At 40.9% G+C, this 16858-nt stretch overlaps 1 protein-coding gene across 4 annotated transcripts in view; it reads left to right on the top strand.

Moving 5' to 3' along the window:
• Prkacb (protein kinase cAMP-activated catalytic subunit beta) overlaps nucleotides 1-16858 on the top strand; it is a 90527-nt gene that overhangs the window by 42398 nt on the left and 31271 nt on the right. Inside the window, 1 exon segment of one of the 4 annotated variants that reach the window (NM_001439475.1) lies at nucleotides 3368-3508. In NM_001439475.1, coding sequence (NP_001426404.1) covers nucleotides 3499-3508 — 10 coding nt within the window. In that variant the 5' untranslated portion in view covers nucleotides 3368-3498. 4 annotated transcript variants of the gene reach the window in all.

The following is a 16858-nucleotide window of genomic DNA, read 5'->3' as shown; positions in this document are numbered from 1 at the left end:
GCTGAGGTGCACAGATGGAGAGTCAGGGAGCCTCATTGCTTGTTTGCTGGGCATGGTCCATTCTGTGTAGCTGTGATCTAGAAGAACAGAGCAAAGAGTAACTCTGGAAGGATGTTCTTCATTGGAAGCAATGAAATGAACAGAGATCCAGAAAATGCTATCTAATTTCCCTAAGGACAAGCTTCGCCTGGTGACTTGCACTGAGGAACAGGTGTACAGGTGGATCCCTGTCAGCACTACAAGGTTCAGAACAATCCTATTTGCAATGTAGAAAGGGAAACGTGGGTTTCACAATGATATTGGATTTTCTACTAGCTCTAGGTGTGTACATGGTTAAGAATCATTATTCATTACAAAATTAAAATGGGTGGTCTCTGGGTCATGTCTTCATAGAAATGAAGTATTAGGGGAAGCCCCACAATGAGTTAATGTGGAGGGAAATTGCTTTCCAGAACACAGCTGGTAGAGCAATGGGCTGCACCTGTCACATGCTTAGGTCTGTCGTGGGGCCTGCTGTCCAGATATATGAGCATACACTCACAACCCTTCACACAGAACTGCTTACAGACACAGGCTGTATACTGTATGTCTGCTTCAAACAGCACATGGATACAGTTATTGTCACCTACTTCTCTTTCAGTTTTCCAGTGTCTGCTTTGATAATGCAGGAGCTTTTCTGTTCAATAGAGTCGCTACTTTTCCAGCTGTGTTGTTGTATAATGAATGGCCGTTTGTTTCTTGAATATTTATTAACAAACTATATAGTATCTTCTAAGTAGGTGATCTTTTATCTATTATCTTTCCTGTTTGTGTTTTTAGGCTGTCTCTCACAGATGACCCATACTTGAACCTTGTTTTTTGGGTTTTTTGTTTGTTTGTTTGTTTGTTTTTAACTTCTCTATTTTTTATTGGCTATTTTATTTATTTGTATTTTTGAATGTTAGCCCCTTTCCCTGTTTCCCCTCTCCCATACCCCTTCCCCATGCTTCTATGAGGGTGCTCCCCCATCCACCCACTCCCACCTCACCTCCCTAGCATTCCCCTACACTGGGGCATCGAGCCTTCATAGGACCAAGAGCCTCTCCTCTCATTGACGTCAGACAAGGCCATCCTCTGCTACATATGCAGCTGGAGCCATGGGTCCCCCAATGTGTACACTTTGGTTGGTGGTTTAGTCCCTGGGAGATCTTAGGATATGATTGATATAATTCTCTTGTAAAATAAAACTTCTTTGAACTAATAATGCATGTGTACATTTTTGAGCTCATCCCTAGCAGTTTAAGGTTGGATACTCACCAGCTCATACACAGTCACATGTCTAGTACTATGCATAACCTTCATGTGTGTACATCCACAGAAGTGTTTCCTTATGGTTTGTGCTTTGTTACTCTTTATCCCTTCCTGTCAGTTCACTCTCTAATGGCATTCCATTGTCATCTGAAAACTCCATTGTGCATTTGTACTTAAAGCACATAGTCTGTATTGTAATTTCTCCTGGAAATGCTCTATTTTATGTTTTTGGACAATCATTTTCCTGGGTATACAGCTATTACTGGACAGTTTTGTTTCTTATGTCTTCTAGCATTTTCCATATATCATGTCACAGTCTTCTGGCCACGCTTAGTTCTGATTGAGAAGTTAGCATTCATTGAATTGTTGCTGCTTTTAAGGTTTCTTCTTTGTTTTTATTTTTCAGTAACTTGAATTTGAAGTGTCTAGGTGTGGGTGTCTCTGTGTTTGTCCTAGTTAGCAGTACTTTACCTGTTAGCTCACCTGGTTCATAGACTAGGGCTTGTTCTACTTTCAATGAGACATGGTCAGTCACTATTCTTATAACACGTCTCCTCTCCTCCCTCTTGTTTCTATTAGGTGTATGTTGGTCCCTCAGATTGATCCCTGTCTGAGGCGTGCAGGTTCCTTGGGGTTTGTTGTTTGTATTTACACATCACTTCAGCTCAGCATTGCAGGGTTGTCGTTTTCCTCCTGAAACGTGATGTTAATATTATTGTGAGTTTAAGTTTTTATATTTATTTATCAGACCTCTACTTTTTGTATTTTCGTATTTCTCTTTTCTGTACTGAAATTTCCATCTGCTGTATCATTCTCATCAAGTCTTTAAACAGTTCCCTTTTATTTCATCTAATGTTTTATGAGCCAGTTGCAAATATTTTTTAAATTGTACATAAATCCTATTTCTGCTTATCCTTCTTATCATGAATGATATGTGGATATGTGTTTGGGCAAAAATCAAATCCTTAAAATAAGGTATATGTAGTAACTCTGCATTCTGTTTGTTTTCCTCCAAGGACTGGTCTTTTCATTTCATCCTCAGTGTCTTCAGTCCAGTTGTAGATTTAGTGTCCTGCATGGCATGTGCTACTCATCTCTTGATTCTGGTGTGACAGACATTACTTACCGCTGGTTTCAGCTTTTGTCCTGGCTCCCAGAACTCAGTGTTGTATGCTGGTGGGCTGGGCATAGATGGGGAAGCACATGTTTGGCCCATAGCAGCTTTAAATTTTGGATCTCAAGTGGGGCTCATGATGCCCTGTGCAGCCATTTTCTTGCTGAACCTCTGTCTAGACCATCACTGTGCTCCTGCCTCTGCTAGGACATTAAGCTAGGGGAGCTGGACATTTCCCACTAGTTACTTACAGTTCACTTTACCTCTGATAGTATTGCAGTGTAGAGTTTGGGGCCTTCATCTGACCGTGCACCTACTAAGCCTTCCAGACCAAGCCGGGGATCTGAGCAGCAAAGCACAAAGCAGACTTGAGTATTCTTACCCAGAGGCCAGTAGAGCCTCCTGAAAGGCTTCTCAGCTCGTCTGTGACAGGTCTGCACCAGAGCAGTGAAAGTCCCTTCCAGCTCCCTGTCTAGGTGTTTCTTGGGGAGCTTTGCTCACTATTCATCACCACAGGTGCACTGCACAAAGAAGCAGACACACCTGCTGATGGTCTGCCTCACAGACAGGGTTCTCTAGTCCCTGTTCTTCCTGTCACTAGAGCTGCAAATCTCAGGTCTCTGGGATTAGAACAGCCCACTGGTCATGCTACCCAGCCTACGCACCTTGCCATATAGTCTGTCCTCAGAGTACTGTGTAATGGATGGAACATCACTCTTGAGTAATGATTACCAGTAAATTTGTTGTGTGGGGTCTTTTTAAATAATATCTGGGTAACATCAGATACTTAATGCTGAACTTAATGGAAATTTACAAGTGTTTTCCCTGATTTTCCTTTATAAAGGAAGATCATAGACAGCACTGCACCTCTGCCATGGTCCAGAATGTTAGATAGTTAGCATTTGTGCTGCAGTATGGCTTTTGCCTCATGGAAAACGAAAGCTGTCAGCGATCTGGGCAATAAGATTCATCGCCAATAGTCGCTAGCAGCAGCACGCAGCACTCCAGTCTCCGTGAGGTCCGCAGCCGCAGGAGCTGCTGTAATGAGAGGCATTTAGGTGCAATCATCTCCTGTCGTCCTCGCCGGATTCAACATGGGCTTGTGTGAGTATGGGAAGATAACAGCATTTTAAAGATATGTTTGATATGAAAAGATATGAAAAGGGTAGCTCAGTGCTCACATGTAGAGAACGTGGTCATTTGGAGATCATGTCGCCCTAAGATGAAAATGTGTTTTATTGGCTTTGGTTGGTTACAGCTTCAGGAGAGCTGCTCTTGGTCAGAAGGACACTGATAATGCTGGTCTAATGTTGCCGTGGTAACAGCTCATGCAGATACAATTGAGAATACCGCATACCTCCTCGTTTGCATTTCTCTCTGCCATTTTGAGTTATTCTGGAGGTATATGAAGGAAGCTGGGATAGCTAGCTGGGAAAACTGAACCTCGTTACATAAAACCTCTTTGGCTTACTCGCCCGCTCTCTAGTAGTACCTCCTACTGGGCATTTAGGCGTTGCTACGGGGGCTTTTCTTTTTAAAACAAAAGAGAGCCTGGTTTTCGCCGCCTGCTCCAGTGTGCCTGTTTACACCGTCCCTGCCTCCGGAGATTAGCATAGCTCCCTTTGCAGCCGGCTGTTGTTCCGAGCAGTATGCTCTGGGGACACTGCCTGTCATCATGAATGGTGAGTAGTCGGTCTGGGGACTCTTCCGCTATATATTTTTTTAAAATATTTAATTGTACAAGGAAAAGTATTTTGTAGAGGTGGTCATAAAAGCCAGAGCTGTGGTAATGACATTCGTGTTGATGCTTTTAATGTAGGCACTATTGTAAAGGGCCTGTAAAAGCCGTTAGGACTGTAAACAATAACAGTGCTGACAGCTCCATGGTCCAGCTCTGATTGTCTTTATGGTTGATCTCTTGTGCTCACCTGCTCTGCTCTTGCTTTCTGTATTGTAAACATTAGAAGGAAGACCCTTATGCTACAAGGAGGGTTTTATTTAGTGTGAGGGTTGAAGATAACCACATTTAATTAACTTGCTTTTAATTACTTGGTTATCCAAATACTATTTTTTGTTAGCTTCTTTTGGGCACTATTTTTAAAATACTAATTCTGAAAATAAGATGCTGCCAAAATTGTATTGATTTTTTTTGAGGATTGCATTTAATTATAAGTAGTTTAGAATAATGAATTAAGAATGAAATAAATATGTACGTTTTGGCTTTGGAGCCTTTGTTAAAATTATTTTGGGAAAATGATTTTGCTATGATTATTTTTATAAGCTTGTTCAAAAGTGCTTTTATTTTGTGTTCCGAGAAAACCTGCCATAGCATGTACTGCAGCATCTTATCACAGGCAGGCAGGAGCTGTTCACTTCAAGCAAACCTGCAGCTAAAAATAGACACTCTGTTGTCACAGTGAGTGTTTGCTCAGAGCATCGCTCAGCAGCACTCTGCTGAGCCGGAAAGGGCTGGTCCAGGTGTCCCTTACAGGGGGAGCATTCTGTGGCCCTGTCATGACAGGGTCCCAGCCTAAGACGTGAAGGATCAGCTTCTGCAGAAAGATTTGGGCTTGATGATGATGATGATGATGATGATGATGATGGTGGTGGTGGTGGTGGTGGTGGTGGTGGTGGTGGTGGTGATGGTGATGATGGTGATGATGGTGATGATGGTGATGATGGTGATGATGATAGAGTGAAGACATTCAAAGCCAAGAACGTTTTCTTCCATAAGTAGAGATGACTTCATTAAAACGAGGAAATGCTGTTTATCCTGCTGCAATCTAAAATTACCCTCCTCAGTGCGGTTTGTGTTAAAGAGTGGCATTTGATACACAAGGAATTGTCTTGCGTGCAAATGTTAAGAATTGACTGGACAATTGTGTTCTTGTGTCTAGAGTAGATATTCTGATTTAGTCCTTGATACTGTGAAATCAATGTGTTGACATTTCTTAGAATTCTGCAGATATGAAACCTGGTTATCATGCTTTCCATGTATTTATTTATTTATTTATTTATTTATTTATTTATTTATTTGAATAAAGCTCCGTTTTCGTTTCCTTTAAAAGTTTGCACATTGCCTTAGGACCTTCTGCCGACCGCTGTGGCTGTTGGACCTTACAGTCTGCTGTTTCAGCGGAGGATGCTGCTGCTGCTCCTTTCTTGTTTTCAGCTATGGCTGAAAGAGTGTTTGTGTGCTTGATCATAGTCGCCTTCCCTACAGCGTTTTCTACCACACAAGTGTGCTAATAACAAGTAGACACTGGCTCCTCCAAGAATGTTCTATCTCAAATAAATTCACCCCTGCTGTGACTGAGTGATCTAGACATTTTAAAATATGGGAAAGTATAAGTGTGGCTTCGTTAATAAAAATAATCAAATATTAGACCTTTCTATCTGAGTGTGAAATTATATGTGTCTATGTGTGTGGTGCACGCACAGCTATGTCTGTGTGGCAGTAGCTGTAAAGCTATTTCTTCCTCCTTCCTGATATTCGCATGCTCTTCTCTGAGGAGCTGCCTTTGGCCCTCTCAGTGCTGCATTTTCTCAGTGATCTCATCCCTACCCACGCCTCAGTCACTACCTGAGACATCCATTACAAGAGTCAGCTGCATCTTTCTCCCCTAACGTCTTTTCCATTCTCTTTGATGCTCACTTCTCTTAATGACTCCACAACCCACATGGGAAGTAAAGCCAGAGTCTGGGGTTGTTTATAACTTGTCACCCTGGTTGTGTATTTGGTCATTTAGTGCCATTGATTGTACACCAGGACTTTTCTGCAGACCCAGAACTGAGACCACCTTTAGAACTGGGCATCACTCTCTTCAGCACCCTCACCCTGACTGGCTGTGCTCCTCCTGAGCTCCGTGTTTCATGTCTCTTCAGATGACTTCTCATTCTGATTGTTAAATTGAAATAAGTCCATTTCTTAATACAGTGTGAAACTTGCAGTTCTGGAATTACCACTAAAGTAAAGATGAAACTCCTTAGCAAGTCAGGGGGACCCACCCTTGCATCATGTATTAGTTATGACCTTCCATATTTACATTCCGTGTAGAAATCACAAGGACCGTAATAGCTCTCAGAGCCTCCATTACAAACTCGAGGGGAGGATGCTTCTGTGCTCTCAGAGAGGTGATGTGCCACGTACTTATTAAAGCAAATACATACATTGTCTGTGAGTTTCTGGCTCTAGATCTGGACCTCCTAAGTGAAAACCATCCTCTGAGTCCTTTGATTGTACTCATCCTCTCTTTCCTTTCTCTAGCATCTAAAAATTGCTTAAATATAAAAATAGCTTCAGCTGACCCCTGGTAAGTTGATTTCGTTTGGTGAAGATTTTCTCTTGTTGATGCGCACGTTTTGTAAATAAATTCCGAAGGAGTTCTCCCAGAATTCAGTTGGCTCCCATAAGACCCTTTGACTAGAAGACATAGCAGCCTATTCAGGCAGAAGCATACTCAGATAGAGCAGAAGCTGCTGAGTTCCGAGGCAAAGGAAGAGCTAAGCTTTGATAAGGACCAGCACTGGTACTGGTGAAGGAGCCTGGAATCATTTCACCTTTCTCGACTTCTCTTTCTGAGACATGTGATTTCTTTATTCCCTGCGTCTGATGTTCTGTCATCGCAGCACGTAGCAGGTTTCTGTGCTGTTTGTGTGAGATGGAGCTGAGTCACCTGACACATAGAGTGGCTGCACACTCCTGGTTCACATACCAAACGCTTATGAAGAAGAGAGCCAGGGAGCAGCTGTGGAGAAGAGGCATTAGTCAACAGGTCCTTTATTACAGCGAGATGAGGGGAGCAAGACGGGTGTGCTGTTCATGGTGGTATGCCTAGGGAGGATGAGTCTGCGTTCTGTTGTTTCTGTGTGAGAAGATGTCCTATGTTTTCACTGCAAAAATAAGGCATGAGGAGACGGATATGCTCACCATATGATTTGCACACCATACAATGTATCCACATATGGAAACATCATATGACACACTACAAATATGTACAGATTCTAAGCTCCTGGGAGCTTGCTTCTCAGTCCAACTCAATTGAGGGGTCAGTCTGAAGAACACATTACTTAATGGTTTCCTGAATTGTGCAGACCTAAACAGGAATGAGCATCTGGTTAATTTCCCTCTTCTCTGTCTAACTGAAAGCACAAGAACAAAGCAGTAAAGTGGTGCTTCAGCCCCGCAGGTGAGGAGGCCTCTCCCCAGTAGTGGAGCAGGCTAGATGAGGACCACTCGAGAGTCAGTTTTCTCTGGATTATTTGTAAGTAAGAGAAGCAACCAGTTCATCCTCACTAACTTTCCAGGATAAGGCTTGTGAGGAAATGGGTACAGGACAGCACTGCCTGTTGCTTCTGTGCTCTCCCAAGCCTGTTGGGACAGCCAGGAATTCATTAGGTCATTGCAAATTGAAAGCATGGCCTTTGTTTTCTGGATACCAAGGGCTCTCCCTTGATGTGCTGGCATCAGTACCAGCAAGATCCTCGTGGTCCTGGACACTTAGACATTTCTTTGTTGTTAATGCATACGAGTGCTTTGCTTGATGGTATGTATATGACTGCACTGACCAGACCCCAGATCTCCATCTGCGTGGGTGCTGAGAACTGAACCTGGGTCCTCTGCAAGAGCAGCCAGTGCTCTTGACTGTTGAGCCATCAAGCACATTTCTTAAAGTTGCTGGGTTGTTTAATAATGTGTGTGCATACAGAGAAAAATATCCAAGAACTTATTTCTAATAGCACTATATAGAAAATGAGAGACCCAGGATGGAGAGGGAGCTGGGTGTGGAAGATGTAGTGAACCAGAGGGAGGATTTAATTTGGCCTGGCTTACTGATTAGGATGTTATTGGTTGTGCCCAGCAATTGAGTTATCTGTTGATTCTTAAAAAAAAAAAAAAAGAAAGAAAAGAAAGAAAAGAAAATGAGAGATCCAAAGAAAAACTTGCTCCTTTATTTTAGATCATGTGTAAATGTTTTAAAACCTTTCCACTGTTTGTGGATAAATAAGCAAATAAAGAAAGAAAGAAAGAAAGAAAGAAAGAAAGAAAAAAAGAAAGAAAGAAAGAAAGAAAGTAATGTGGAGCCTATAAAAGGGTTATTATACATGATTAAAGGATAAAATCGCAGCCTTCAGCAGGAAACAAATGAACTTATATGCAGAAATATTTGTTTTAAAAAGCTACAAATAGCATCTAAATTAATTCTTCAACGTTTTGAGTAAACACAACGTCTATGAAATAGGACAGAGGAAGTGACCCTGGATGGCTGGAGACATGGCTCAGCAGTTATGAACCCTTTCTGCCCAGCCATAAGGACTTGAGTTCAAATCCTGGCACCCACATCAGGCAGCATCTAACTCCAGCTCTCAAAGATCCATGGCACCAGCACACTTACATGTACATATATACGCACATACACATAGGCGTTTGCATACATATTCATAAATAGAATGAACTTTTACTAAGAACAAGCCTAGGATGAGAAGAGGCCGAGAATAGAACAGAAAAGAAGCATTGTATTGTGATATGAAAGATGATGAGAAAATCCACCTGGTGCTTGCAAGATAAGAAGCAAGCTGTCAGGAGAGTGCACACTGCTCACTGTAGGAAAGCAAATTAATGAGGTGAAGAACCAGCCATATGAAGGAAATGGGCAAGATAAAACTTAATGCGTGTAGGCTGGGGAGGTGACTCCATGAGAAAGAGAGCCTGTGCAAGCATGAGGGCCTGAGCTTAGCTTCCAAGATCCACGTAAAAGCTCAACATGGCTGCAGACACCTATAACTAAGCACAGCACTGTGGCCAGAGACTGGTGGCCAGCCACTGTAGCCAAAACATCTTCCTTGTGGTTCGGAGAGTGATTCAGTCTCAAAGCCGTAGGACGGTGGTGCGGGTTGGGGCAGGGGGAGTGGAATGGCACCTAACCTCCATATGCATGTACCACACATGTACGTATGCACCCACAGATAAATATAAATAAGAGGGATAAGAGATTGGAAGCTAGATGTGGCAGTGCAGTCTGCACTAGGCTCAGGAGCTCGAGGCCAACCTAAGCTCCTCACCCAGATCCTGCCTCAAAATACACAGAGCAACTGGTGCAGCAAAGCCCTGTCTCAGGAACCAAATGGGAAAGCCTATGAAGTGAACACTGCGTTATATCAAAGCAGGTCAGTCTACACACTCATTGAGCAGTGTTCACATGAGGCAGTAGTAACGGAAGAGAAAGTTGTTGTTATTGTTTGTTTGCTCTGTTTTATAATTAATTAATGAAAACAAGTTTTTGTTTTGGAGCCAGGGACCTCAAGCATGCACCACCACACACCTAGCACATGGAAAAACATAAAGCAAAACTTACAAGCCTGAGTCTGCCAGTCAGAAGTCATCATGTTTTGACAAAACCAACAAGATATCAGCACCATGTACTTTCTGATGGCAGTTTTGAATTTTAAGGTAACAAATCAATCGTCAAACATCTAGATCTCTTTACATCTTAAAATCTCATGTGAAGCTTTCCGGTGAGGGGGAGGGAAATGTAGAATTGGAAACCACATAACTTAGAGCTCCTTCTAAGAGGAAAAATATAGTGAAGATCCAATACCTTAGACTGAAGACTCTGACAAGCACATCTTAAAAGAATTCTAAATTTGTCAGAATTAAATTCCCAGAGTGCAAAAAAGAAGGTGGGAAGTGGAAAGGAGCCATAGGGAGCTGATGTGACTTCACTGAAGAGACTTCATCCCTCCTTGATCAAAGGCCTTTACTCCTTTGGGTGGGGTTGAGAGGCTCTCACTGTGTAGCTCTGGCTATATAGTGTGGAATTCGCTGTGTAGACCACTTTGTGGGCCCAGACTCACAGAGGTCTATCTCCTGAGTGCTGGGACTAAAGTCTGTGCTACCATGCCCAGCTAAGGACTCTCCTGAAAATGTCCTCACAAAAACAGAAGATAAGCCCTTCAGTCTTTCCAGCATGAGATTTCTTCCAGCACTATGGGCAGTCAGGATCCAGAGAAGAAGATCATCTCAGTGAACCTGTTGCTTAGAAGACCCAGCCTCTGCTGGGAAGATACAAAGGAAGTTTAAATGTCTTGGCTTGAGTCTATGGGGTCAGGAGTGGGATGTGTGTTTGTTCATGTAGGATGCCTCTTCAAAGAAATGACAATCAGCAGATTCCTCTCAAGAACATGTTGAGCTTAATGTATATTAATTCTGTGGTCTATGAGCTGCCAATAAAACATACTGTTGGAACAGATCCAGGCTGGTAATACACTGATACCAGTAGAAATAAGCTCTTAACTAGAAAACCTCTGCTAGGACGACAAGCCTTTCAAGTTTCCTACAGAGATATCAATGTTCAAGTTTTTGTTCACCATGCTTGTAAGGGTCTGGACCTTCCAAGTATTTTATTTTATACTAAGATCTCAGAGTTCAAGTCATTTATGGATCCCCATTTAACATCAGTGACAAGAAGAAATGAAAACCATGTATACCTCCGAGTCTCAAAATGCACAAAACACAACTGACCTATTTAGGAGAAATTATAAAATACAAAATTTATAGATTATATATAGATTTCTCAAAATGCATAAAACAAAACTGTCCTATTTAAGAGAAATTTTAAATTACAAATTTATAGATTATATATAGATGTCTCAAAATGCATAAAACAAAACTGGCCTATATGGGAGAAATTATAAAATATAAAATTTATAGATTATATGTATATTCCTTATGTAGTCATTAGATAATAAAGAGAAACATAAAGATTGCTTATTATATAATTAGGCATATTCAACATATTTGAAAGAGTGGAGATATATTTACTTACAATATTTGACATGGAATAATTGAGTTTAGTCAATAAAGGTTCATTAACAAACAAAAATATGTTTGCTTATTGTCTTAGTTAGGGTTTTGCTGCTGTGGACAGACACCATGACCAAGGCAACTCTTATAAGGACATTTAACTGGGGCTGGCTTACAGGTTCAGAGGTTCAGTCCATTATCATCAAGTCAGGAACATGGCAGCATCCAGGCAGGCATGGTGCAGGAGGAGCTGAGAGTTCTACATCCTTGTCTGAAAGCTACTAGCAGAGAGTACTGGCTTCCAGGCAGCTACGATGAGGGTTTTAAAGCCCACATCCCTGACAGTGCCATGCCTACTCCAACAAGGCCACACCTACTCCAACAGGGTCACACTTTCTAATAGTGACACTCCCTGGGCCGAGCATGAACATGGACTTACAAAATACCAATAACTCATGAGCCAAGAAGTAACTTTTATAAATTAAAACTCAACTATATATTGAAATTTATAGAGAGTAGCTAAAATGGATTTTGAGCTACATTTTTATGATAGCTTGTAAAGTGTTCAGGAAAAGAACTGTGTAAGTAAATCAGTTGGTGAAAATCCAGCACAGATAAATCAGAACTCAGGTGGGGTGAGTGACAGACGTGAATGAAAGTTAGTAGAACAGAAAATAGAGACAAGAGCTAAATCTTTTCATGGAAACCATTTTTAAAGAACAGATTAAAACTATACCCACCCTGGTTGTAGGTTATAAGATCACAGTGGTAGTCTCTTGACTTCCTGAGTAGCAGTCACCAAGGAATAATGACAGTTCTGCGGATACAAGTTTTCATGTCTCTTGCCTTTTTCCTGTCACACTCTTAGTCTTTTTAAAAATTATTTGTTTACATTTCAAATGTCCCTCTTCCTGGTCTCCCCTCCACAAACACCTCACCCCTGCCTCTCCCCTTTGCCTCCAATAGGATGCTCACCCACCCACCATCTTACTCCCCCCCCCCCCCATCCCTCTAACATCTCCCTCCTCTGGGGCATTGAGCCTCTGCAGGACCAAGAGCCTCCCTCCATTTTAGTCTTGACTGACAGTGCAGTAGTGAAGAGCAGTAGGAGTGAGCATCTTTTCCCTGTTGTAACCGCAGAGAAATGCCCCAGGTTCATGTTTCTTGGTCTTTCTAAAACTCTGCTAGGTTGGACAAATGAGTTTCATGCATTTGTACAAGGTCACCTCAGCCTGCAGTGTCCTCTCTTATAACCTTGCCAGTCAGAGCAACTGTCCTTCAAAATCCGGCACAAATGTGTCCTCTGTGATGCTTTAGCTTACCGTCCAAGTGACAGACATTCACATGTCTTTTGTCCCCTACTATAACTTTCTCGGCTTCATGTTATATTTATTATCTGTAGAATATTACATAAAACAACAAAGTTAAACAAATCATTTCCTTCATCACAAAAATGTTTTATTAAGCCAAAATACTTAAAATCAAAGTATAAGAATAAATATTTGCAAATAACTAAATAGAAAGTTTAATAGTAAATGCTTGTTTTATTAAAAAGAAGTTGGCTACTAGATATGTCTGAAGAGGAAGAAGCATATATATAAAAATTAAATGATAATTAAATTAGACTTATAAGGTGGTATGTTAGGATAAAGTCTTTATATTTGTTCTAAAATATTGGTAGAAATAAAATGTTAATGTAAAAAGTCATTTATTTGGCTACATATATTTAAATAATAAACTTTAAAGGATAAAAATGTAAAACTGACAACTACTGTTTGATACCAAAATTTGTTTCATTTTAATTTTCCTTAGAAGTACAAGGCTATCAGAGTTGCAGAAGGCTGTTGGTTGAAGAGTGGCTTATGAAATATGCAGTTGAGTGGAACAGTGTTTAGCTGTGCTTTGTTGTAGGCATCTGTAGCCTGAGGTTTGCCTTCTCTGTTTCTTTTGTTTTCTAATATTCTTTGGCTGAACGTTGTCCTTCTATTGTGCAAGGTGGGATGGGGAAGACGAGATACCTCTTGTCAGAGGCCCTAGAGGTCAACATCTGTAGCAGGGCATCTCATCTCCAGGGATAGATGTACCCATTCTACACGTGATGTGGTTGTGATCACATGTGGCAGTTAGACCTATCTTGTGTGACTCAGGCTGTGTCATGACAGATCAGCAGCTATCCAGTTCATCTAGTGTAAGCCTTGTGGCTGTGTTCAGGGTTGCTGCTGCAACATTCCTGTTAATTGTCGAACTGTGTGAATTGCAGAGGTAAAATTATGCCATACTTGAAGTGTCAGTTAAGTTTCCTATTTGAAATGAACTCTCATCTGACTGTAAGTTGTGACTTGCTTCCAACTAATGTACAAAGACATCAGTGCTGAGGACAGAAAGTTGTAAGAAATGAGCATTTTCTTTTTTTCTGTACTTGTAGAAATCCATGAGAGTTGGCTCTTGTTGCCTCCTTCTTTATCTCTTCGGTAGGTAACTAAAGCTGACAAACCCTGGGTGAGCATATAGATTCCTTCAGTGAGCATATACATTCCTTCGGTGAGCTCTTTCAGAGTGCAACATGGGAGATTCTAGAAAAAAAAATTGAGAGAAAATTGAAACAAAAATTGAAGAGGAAATCATTTCATTTGGATAAGTAAAATTGTACCTGACTAAATTGGTTGAGTTTTTGGTATGCCTTCTTTTGCACCATTAATAAATAGTACAGAACAAAACACATTTGCAGAAAAACCATTCCCTGGAGTGTTGTTACTAAGGATAGTTGTCAGGTACTTTTAGAAGCTTTGATGAAGGGTCTTGATCACACAGCTATGATTAGTAGAGCTGGTATTCTGCTTATGTACCAGGTTCCAAAAACTGTGTATCAGCCTGTCACACTGGTTCAAATGCTTAACTGTATATCCAGATCATATAATAGAAGAGAAGAAAACTGATAAGTGAGAACCTCCCAGGGCTTCCTTACGGCACACTGAATGCAATGAGGTCCAGTGTGTGAGCCTGCCTAGCATCCCTCCCTCTCCAAACACCTCATGGGTAACAAGTTTGGCAATGCCCATAGAAAAGCAGTTAGAAGTTAAATTTACCCATGTCTGAAAAGAATAAAATTTCATGGCAAATCCATGTAGTTTTGGATTGTCTGCTGTTTAAAGATCATCAAAGATAATCAGTCACAACTGTTTTCCTGAGAGCTGACTACATTTGTCTTTGCATATAAATGATGTACATACATACATACATACATACATACATACATACATACATACATACATACATACTGGAGATTCCATGTTTGTTCATACTGCATAGGACAAAAGTGTGTTTCAGGAAGACTTCATCATGGTGTTCTTTAGTAAAATTATAACTAATATATTCTCAATTCTAAAAGAAAACGCCTTTATATGTTAAAGTTACTGAAACATTATTTCACCAGTGCATATTGTGCATCTAAGTAATGGTTTTCACATAAAACTTTTCTGACTGTTTGCTTGCCCCAGTATGACCAGTCAATAAATAGAGTACTCATGAGTACGGAGAACATTTCAAAGCACTAATGCATACTGAGCAGCATCAGAAACCTTTCTCATGAGCTCGTCACGGAGACAGAAGAGACTGTTCCCAGCACACTGATTTGTCACCTGTCCTCCCTGCCCCCATTGACCACTCGCCTTTGTTCCCTTCAACCTGCTCACGGTAACAACAGCAGCTGCAGCAAGACACTTGAGGGTCTGTCTTTCTCCACTTCTCTCCCTTCTCCATTCAATCTGATCCCTGCAGGAATCTGGGGACTTTGCATCATGACTTGTACAAGTTCTATTTATACATGGGAACTGAAATATTTTTCAGAAGAAATTAGAGATGGTATTATTTTCAGTATCACCAAGTGTGGATTTTTTTCAGAAAACATAATTGTATGTCCTGATTATTTTATTTCTAATTTAACTTATACCCATTATTTCCAAGTCAAGGCCATGTGCAGACATTTCTATTCCATGAAAACAACAAACAAACCTTAGTTATAAAATATAAAACCAGCCTTTTTGAGCCGGGGTGAAGCTTAGTGGTAAAGTACATGCTAGACAGTTAATGCCAGACAGTGCAAGTCCCTGGGTTGGAGTCCTAGGTCTGACACAAAACAAACCAACCCTCCTCAGCCACAACTAGTATACTAACTTTCCAAAGATCAGAGTTCAGACTGACCCAAAACCTCTTGACTTTTCCAATCCTACAATGAATTAGATCACATGTTGATAATTAGGTGCAACAGTTAATTTACTGTTAGTACATAACTTTGGAAGTTAATTTTCTCTTATTTTTAAAAATAAGTATTTTGGAAATACTATATAATACAATACTTAGAAAGTAGTAAAATGCTATTCCCAGAAATGCATAAGCCAGCGTTCTTTCAAAATTACTGTCTATTATTGATGCTTCTGTTGTCATCATATTGAAATGGCAGAACAGAATGTCGAGCACTATTTTGGTTTGTGTTGGGCCAAAGGTATTGTTCTGTAGAGAAAGTGAGAAAGAGTAGTGCACAGCACAAGATGGATCAGGTCCCCGCTGCTCATTCACTCCAGGTCTCTGTCTTATTTGGAGATCTGTGAGGATGGTTTTGGTGCTGTTTGTGTGGGACAGAGGCCTTGCCCTGTAGCCTAGCCTTGCCTGGAACTCATGGTGTGGCCCGGGTTGGTCTTGAGCGTATACTGTAGGGCACCTGCCGCAGCCTTCCACAAGCTGGGATTGTAGACTCATCATGCCTAGCATAACTCTGGCTTTACTCCGCCGTTTCCTATTTTTTAAAGTAGCGGCTGGTACAGCAGTGTGTCTTCCCCAGCATCTCACTGTTCCGCAGCCTTTCACACTGCCCTCCACCCCTTGCTTCTCCATACAGCCATGCAGGGAGATGTCAGGAATCTGCTGCACAAAGGAGACAGTAAAGGGTCCTGTGTAATCCTGTTTTATTCTCATTTTTCACATAAAAGTAAGAATAAATATATCATTTTTAAATGTTTACAGTTATTTGTTTCTAAGATATCAAAATTTGTTTTAAAAACAGAAGCCTTTGTTAGTGAATTTGTGGGAGGAGTGTGTAAACAGGATATACTCTTAAATGACTCATCTTTAGTTAACAAATTTAACAATATAAACCACAGCTCTACAAATTCAGCTATTATTAACCATTATGTAAACATCTGCTTTTGTTTGACTTTATTTTAATATAAATTTTAAATCAGACATTCGGTTTAATTTTTGTTTTAAGTTCAGAGCTAGTTTTTAAAGTAGTTTGTATTGTGACTAGTGTTCTGTTCCTTTTGGGTTTTATGGGTTTGTGGGTCCTGTCTGTACCTGTTAGTCTGTGGTTTGTCCCCTGTGCTCTGCTGGTAGAGACCACAGATCTAATGCACACAGCCGTACCTGGAACTGCCCTTGACCACAGCCAGTTGTTCTTACAACTACACAGACGAGACACGTGACTATCCTCAGCTCACGTTACAGACTCATTGATCCCACTCACAACTGACTCAGTCACTAGCTTGTCATAGCTGATACCTCTTATATGACTTCAGGTATGTTCAGGTATGTTCAGGTATGACTTCAGGACATTATTGTTGTTAGCTTTGATGTTATCAGAGTGGTCCCTATGTAGA

The sequence above is a fragment of the Rattus norvegicus genome, chromosome 2, assembly GCF_021556685.1.
Source record: "Rattus norvegicus strain SHRSP/BbbUtx chromosome 2, alternate assembly SHRSP_T2T, whole genome shotgun sequence".
NCBI lineage: Eukaryota > Metazoa > Chordata > Mammalia > Rodentia > Muridae > Rattus > Rattus norvegicus.
The sequence above is the reverse complement of the archived record's forward strand: the minus strand, read 5'-3'. Positions and strand labels throughout refer to the sequence as shown.